General features: G+C 41.6%; 1 protein-coding gene across 1 annotated transcript in view; it reads left to right on the plus strand.

The window, feature by feature from the left end:
• The window catches only part of LOC138027857 (alpha-1,3-mannosyl-glycoprotein 4-beta-N-acetylglucosaminyltransferase C-like), a 7177-nt gene extending 1312 nt beyond the window's left edge, over positions 1 to 5865 (plus strand). The window contains exons 2-3 of the mRNA XM_068875477.1: positions 1982 to 2077; positions 4182 to 5865. Coding sequence (XP_068731578.1) covers positions 1982 to 2077; positions 4182 to 5320 — 1235 coding nt within the window. The 3' untranslated portion in view covers positions 5321 to 5865. The remainder of the gene's footprint in view (positions 1 to 1981; positions 2078 to 4181) is intronic.
• The last annotated feature ends 1635 nt before the right edge of the window (positions 5866 to 7500 follow it).

A 7500-nucleotide genomic window follows, 5' to 3' on the forward strand; every position in this document is an offset into this window, starting at 1 on the left:
AATCGCTCTTTTCATTTACAACCTTAGTTTATGAGAACGTCTTATTTTGTGGCTGAGGCAATGAACTTCATATTGTTAAACAAAACATTGTTAGAAATGAAATATGGTTCAGATTAATGATAGATTGGACATTTTTAAGGTATGTTGTGTGTTGAGACTTATTACAACATCTTTTGAGGGAAATATATTTTATGTTGTATCAATAATTATCGAACACTTACATTATTTGACGAAGGCGAGGCAAATTATTGTTGTAGTATAATTACATAGGTGATTATTTAGAAAAGATGCATTTCTTTAAAAACAATTTATTTCCCCGTCTGTCACCTCGATAAAACAGCTTGTCTGCATTTTGAAAAAAACCGCTTAGGTCGTTTCCATTGTCTCAGAATGAGCGCACGGAGGAGTAATCACTCATGTTGTCACTTCCCAGTGGTAATCCTTATAAGGCAATTTGAAAAAAAACTGCGGACGTGATTATCGCGTAATTATCACCTCAAGTGCAACCAATCAGTGCAGAGAATTTTCAATAATCAACTATGTAATTATACTAATTGGAGGTATTGCAAACAGAGGCAGGAGGGCTCTTCTTTACCATTTTCCAGCAACGGTACTGGTTAACTGGAATTGCAAAGGCGCCCCACATGAGATCGTGGTTACCAGTTCTGCTGCTGCAGCCATAGACCTTTTTGCAGATACGGCAGCCATTTTGATTTCTATTGTATCGAGAGACATTATGGGATGCTCAGGGGGCAAATTAATATGTATTTGCCCCCTGGGCATCCCATAATAAGTATTTGAAACAATAGAAATCAAAATGGTCGCCGTATCTGCAAAAAGGTCCATGATCAATGAGTTGTCAAAAATATGGAACAGGTGTCGCAGTTACCATAGCAATTTGGCTCTTTCAAAAGAAATGTGTCATTAGTCTTCGTTACTCTGTCGCAGTGAGTGAGTCTGAAGTGGCAGCTCTCTAATCGGGAGAAGAACACATTTTTCTTCGAAACGCAAGTAACTGTGGTTACACGCGATTGGAGAAATTAAGATGCGCTGTAAGATCTTGTTACACAGACGATTAGAACAGTTCCCTGCTAGTCTTATGCTCCATTTTCGTTCTTTGCTTCGCCGCTCTCTCGCGGATCAAGAAAAACCTCTGGGACCGGGCTACCAAACGGTTACAACATATTTGATCTAACTCAGATCAAACTCCACAAGCAAAGAACTATGCGTCACAAATACGTCAAAAACACATGGATACAAGCGGCTGAGTGAGCGTGGTACGCATACGCGCGTCAAACATGTTTGACACGGTGTCCAAACGAACAAAACTTCGCCCATCAAACACGAGAACAAAAGAAATGTTTTAAGTTGTTTGATCGAATGTTTGATGGTCTTCAAATTGTATCAAACACGATCAAACAGCACCAAAAAAGGTGGCCAAAAGGTAAAATGTTTGGTCGGCAAACAATGTTTGATGTTGTTCGGTCGCCAAACATTTCCTATTTGGCCAGGCCCTAATGACGATTAATTTTGTACTTTATGGAGAAGCATACTTATTCTATATGCACTATATTGCTTTCTGAGCTTAGAAACGGGAGCTCTGCTTTTAGGCTTAAGAAAATCTATACATTAATTCAGTTCAAGTTAACGATGAAACGTAAAGGACATAGATTACAGGGGAATACTGCCATTGACGGTTATTAGGCCTTGCTAAAACACTGAAGCATGTGGCGTGAAATGAAAACCGCTGACCATGGAGTCACTCCCCGCCTATTTCCCCGGTACAGGATGCGAGGCTTGTGACCCCCGGTGTAGGGGTACCAAGAAAGAGTGAGCATGGAGTGAACGTCCCCGCATTGCCCCGCTCATTCCCGGATGGGATGGGGGGGGGGGGGGGAAGTCCGGGAGTTTCAAATGATTGGTGCATAAGTCCCACATGAGGTCACAATTAAGACTTTCATGTTGTTTCTTTATTAAACAGTTCAAATGGGGCATCGGGAGGACGCTTTGTGTCCAGCCGTTGAAATCATGGAAAGCCCAAAGGTGGTAAAGCTCGGACAATACCCAACAACGAAGCGTAAGTACTTCCATTTTTAAAAATAAACTGCATAGTAAGGATGCCGGATTTTGCGTTATCACAGAAACTGACCTGTACCCTTCATTCGCTCGGTCGACTGATGAACAATGGGCCATGTCCAAGTTCATGTCTGCGTCCTCTTCAAAGCGAGTCTAAGTGCAAATTTTTTCTTCTGAAAATTAGTTTTCATTCATATGTAAAATAGAACTAATTGCCATTAGAAAAACTTTGCACCCAGACTCGCTTTGATGAGGACGCAAACATGAACTCGAAAATGGCCTTTTGACTTCTGCTTTACTTACTAAAGGCAAAAGTTCAGCAGATACCACAGCTATTAACAACTTCTTATTTCATTGCACCGGCTCCAGCGCTGTACGCTTTCTTGTGCCCATTGTTTTCAGAAACAATCATCAGAGCTATCTGTAAAACTGCGCTCGGACTCAACGGCAGCATTTGTTTGCCACAGATAAATTGTCATAACTGAGTGAAGTACGATGGTCCGGGTGAGTGCACAGGACGAAACACCAAGAATCCGCGAGCTGAAAACAGCATTTTCAAGTTTCCGTTACGTTTAACAGATACGGAAATTTGAATTTTCGTCCTGTGGTGATTGACGTTTCGAAAACCTGAGCGGACGTCAACATTAGTGATTTGAGTCAGTAGTTTAACACTGGTCGTTGATGCAGTTAATAAACGAAGTCGTGATGTTATCGGGCGACTGTCAGTTAAGGTGACTTAACAGTTTTTTTTTAAGCACTTGTACTTCCATTTCTGCTATATTTATGCGGTTTTTGCCCAGAAGCTCAAACTTGTTCACTGATAAGTGCTTCCACGATGGTTTATATTTTTGACAGTTAATGTCCTCTGCAGGCTGTTACCATGGCAATGCATCTACATTAAAACAAGGAATAAATGATGCTTATTCCTCATTTACGCAAAATTCACTCATTAGTTTTTTTGCAGCATTTGCTTACTCAAAATAATAGAAATAAAAGTACTTTTAAAAGCTGTTTTCAAAAGGATTCCAACAGACAGATTTTTCATAATTCGCTGTCAGACGTTTTCAGTATAATGTTGCAACCGTTGACGAGCGTTATAGTTTCGAATTTCTGAGAATGCGCATAAGAGTCAGTGATTCGCAGACTTCCTGCTTCGGCTGTGGCCAGAGTCCGTGTTCTTGGCGCTGACCAAAACTGAAGCGGACCCTGGGGGAGAGAATGTGGGTTCCTCTGAAGGATTCTAACTTCTAAAGCACCATGACGTTTAAGTAACGGAAACGAAATTATACCGCATTTTAAAAAGTTTTCTCCACGCTCACCATATTTCTTTTGTTTTTCAAAATCCGTGCCGGCCTTCAATAAATACCACTGACCAAGGGTGTGTTAAGCCACCTTAAGCCTTCATGCCATTGGCTGCGAACACGAATCACTGTTTACAGTAATGATTCCAAGTTCGAGTGAGGCCTAACACTACCGTGAAGTTTTTGTACACAATTATTCCATCAGGGATCAACCCTAGTATCGGAATTGGGCCCACACAAGGACAGAGAAAAACTCTGACCAGGGTGGGATTTGAACCCACGACCTTCGGATTAGATCACCGCTGCTCTACCGACTGAGCTACAAGGCTAGAACGGGAGCTGGCCGTGGGTATGTGAGATGTTATTCACAAGGACAAATTCGGCTCGGCCCAAGCCTAATTTTTTTACTTCACAGTAGTGTTAGGCCTCACTCGAACTTGGAATCATTACTCCAAATGCTACTGAAGGACAACAACTAGCGATTACTGTCTATAGTCTTCACAGCCAATGAAAGCAAGGCTTAACTGACACTTGACCAATCACATCAACCACCAGAGTATGTTACTTGGATCACTCGACTCTGAACCTGATTGGAAGTCATCTGAGATGACTTCCACTAAGGTTGTCGACACGTCACCCAAAAGAGTCCTCCTCAGCACTACACTCAACCGGACGATCGCACTTCACTTAGTTGATACTAATGCCTGGGTTCAAAACATTTACCGCTGTAAAAAAGAAAAAACATGCGAATGAAAGAAGCGAGATAAAAAACAAAAACCTGATTTTTTTTCTTATTTTGTAAAGGATATCTTTCGATTGGGATTGCGTCAGTTGAAAGGCCTTCGGGAGCTAATTATCTGCTAAAAACCACTCAGAGTTTGATCGACAACATGAGCGATGAAGATAAGCATAACACCCTCATTGTCATATTTCTGGCCGATATTGACGGACCACCAAAATCCAGGGCAATAACGGAAATCTCAAACATATTTGACAAGTATATTAACCAGGGACTTTTAACGGTAATCGAAGCACCGTTAGAGTTCTATCCACCACTTACGAACATCAAACCGAAATATGGCGACTCCGATAGCAGAAGAAAGTGGCGCTCGAAAGAAAATGTCGATGCCTCATTCGTCATGTGTTTCTGCAAAGATTTATCAGATTATTACATTCACCTTGAAGACGACGTCATTTCATCGCCAAGCTTTGTGCCTAAATTGCAGGACTTCATTAGTGGCCAAAACAAAAAGGGTTGGTTGATTCTTGATGTTACAGTGCAAGGAAGCAAAGCGAAAGTTTATCACAACCAAGACCTCGCAAACATCGCTTCCTACTTCTACCTCATGTATGATGAAATGCCCATCGATTGGTTGATGGGACATTGGCGTGGTATTAAGTCCGGGAAGATGCTAACCCCTCCGGCGTCGCTTTTTCAACACATTGGTGACACATCTTCCCTCAAAGAAAAGGGACAGTCGGGCCGACAACAGAGAGAACCATTTTTTGATCACTATGATCAGAAATTTAGAGGATTGAATCCTCCAGCAACAGTAACGACATCAATGTCATCTCATGAAGGGAAGGCAGAAGATGCTTATAAAAAAGGTAGTGGGCTTTTCTGGGCGCTGCATCCTCAAGAGAAGGACTTTCTCTTGGTTACATTTCAAACGCCAACTGTTATCCAAAGAGTAACTGTCGATACAGGAAGCTATTATGCAAAACATGACTTGCTGAAATACGGTGTCCTGCAAGGTAGCTACCAGGACGATACTCTATCCGAAAAGAACGATTTGTGTCGCGATTTTGAGGATTTAGGATCATTCAGCGGTGGAAAGGTAGACATGTCGCCAAAATCATCCAACAAGGTCGCTTGTTTAAAAATCCTGGTAACGCAGCGTCAAGATACAAATGTTTACTTTCGTGAGATCAATATCTGGTAGAACTGATGAGCAGTTAGATAACAGAGCAATGCAGAATGAGATACCGTCTGTGTTATCTGAAGGCAGCTGGCTCTGGAAGTCCAAGCTGTACGAGGCTAAATACCTTGAACTTGTTTCCCATCTCGGAAGGACTTGTCAACATGGTGAAGCCACGTTTAAGAGCTTCAGCTTCCGATGGTTTCGCCTTCTTGAGAAGAACCTTACAAGGGAAAAAAGAAGAAATTAAACACACAACTATCTGGCCTCGGTTGTTCAAAAGGTGGATTGTGCTATCCACCGGATAAATCACTAGCTAGCGGATAAACACTAGCAAAACCGATTGAGTTATCGAGTGGATAGTGATTTATCCAGTGGATAGCGCTATCCACCCTTAGAACAACTGAGGCCTGGTAGTTCTAATATTAAAACAGTGGTGTTTTCAGTTGGTTTGTGGGCATAAACTTGAGCAACAATGTCAAAAGTTGGGTTAGGGTTGGTAAACAAACATGCAAACATCAGATATTGTTACGTCCCATGATCTTAAATAAACATTTAATTTCATTTGATTCAGTCTCTTCTTCCCGGGATAAGATACTCATTCTTTCCCTTTTAAGCTCTCATTATCCCCTGCCTCACGGGAATAGCATTCTTAGCAGGATTTGTTGGATGTGAAGACAGCTACACTGGTGTCTGACACAACCGAAGCGATTCGCGACAATAAATGACCAAGCTCGTTCCCAGGGTCTCTCTGTCGATGACAACGACAGCGACAGTGGAGACCCTCAGGCAGGACTCGAAATGAACTATTTTTGCTCAGATGCCAGCTGGCGACTAATGGGAAGAATTTGGTCGCCGGATCATAAATTTTGGTCGCCAACTTATTTAACATATGACTTACGTAAGAAAAGGATTTTAAATGTTACTTTGCATGGAAGGAAAGTCATAATTATTAAATAGCAAGAAGAAAAAACAGCACGAGAAAGACCTCTAAAGCCACTGTCGTTTGCGGCTTTTGTCAAAGCACAGAACGTTAGGGTTAGTCCGTATTGTCCATATCAAGGCAAACATGGGTCCTTTGTCCTTTCTTTTCACCTCTTCAAAACGTAGTTCTTTATTCTCCAACAGCTTGCTTACCTTTATCGTCAGTAAAAACAATACTACAATTGCTCGGCCTAGGCCCCCACACAACCACGATGCTCGTACTAGTCTCCGATTGGGATAAAATGAAAGGAGCGGGTCGCAAGGTTTCAGTATCCTCTAGAATCAGAGGAACTTGGTTTCTTAAATTACTTTTCTACGGATAGTTATCTCCATTTATTAATCACCTTGTTTAGTCAATTTTGCAGGTGTCCGCTTTCTAACAGAGGGGACAAGTTCTCCAACTTACTTTACGTTAAGGATACAGGTTGCTTTTTGAAGGTTCCATACAAATTTCGAACTCATTATACGATGTCCAGGTTCATTATCAAGATATTATCAATATCAAGCTACAATAGTTCCGAGGAGGTCCTTCGGTAATTTGGCCAAATCTACGTTTTCAGCATTCACAAATAATGATGGATTTAAATTTTCAATTAACCTTCTGACTGAATCTTACCGGCCGCAAAATCTCACGTAACTTGCAAAAAGCACATGGTGTTAAAGTGCGCCCACGATCCCATGAAGCCGCTGAAACAATATGGCGCCTAGTAAACGTAGCGATCGAAGTTTTGTGCTATCAATTAAAATTGTGTTAAGCCGATGTTCTTGTACTATTTAGACATTATTTTAGTGGGAAAAGAAAGGTGAGTCGTGTTCTAGCTACCATTTCCGAATGATTTCGTCATTTAAAGATTCAAACACAGAAGTTGTCTACTGTTTATCCTGGGTTATCAGACAAAACGTGATTCGCCAGCTAGCGGCCAGTTCTGAAAATCTGGTCGCCAGCACTCAACTTTTGGTCGCATTGACAACCAGTGAGTCGCAATTTCAAGCCCTGCCCTGGGAACGAGGTTGATAGATGACGCGCAAACGAAGTAGCAACTACTTACATTCATCCTCAGATCTATTCCCATTTGCTGAAGGAAAAATTTTTGTGTCACGGGACCAAACGTTTGAACTGTTGAGACAAATGAATGGGAAAACAGCATCAAAACCGCAAAGCAGAAATTACTGGCTCCTAATAATGAAGCTTACCTTTCTGGCAGAGCACAACTGCTCTA

Source organism: Montipora capricornis, chromosome 12 (assembly GCF_036669925.1).
Source record: "Montipora capricornis isolate CH-2021 chromosome 12, ASM3666992v2, whole genome shotgun sequence".
Lineage (NCBI taxonomy): Eukaryota > Metazoa > Cnidaria > Anthozoa > Scleractinia > Acroporidae > Montipora > Montipora capricornis.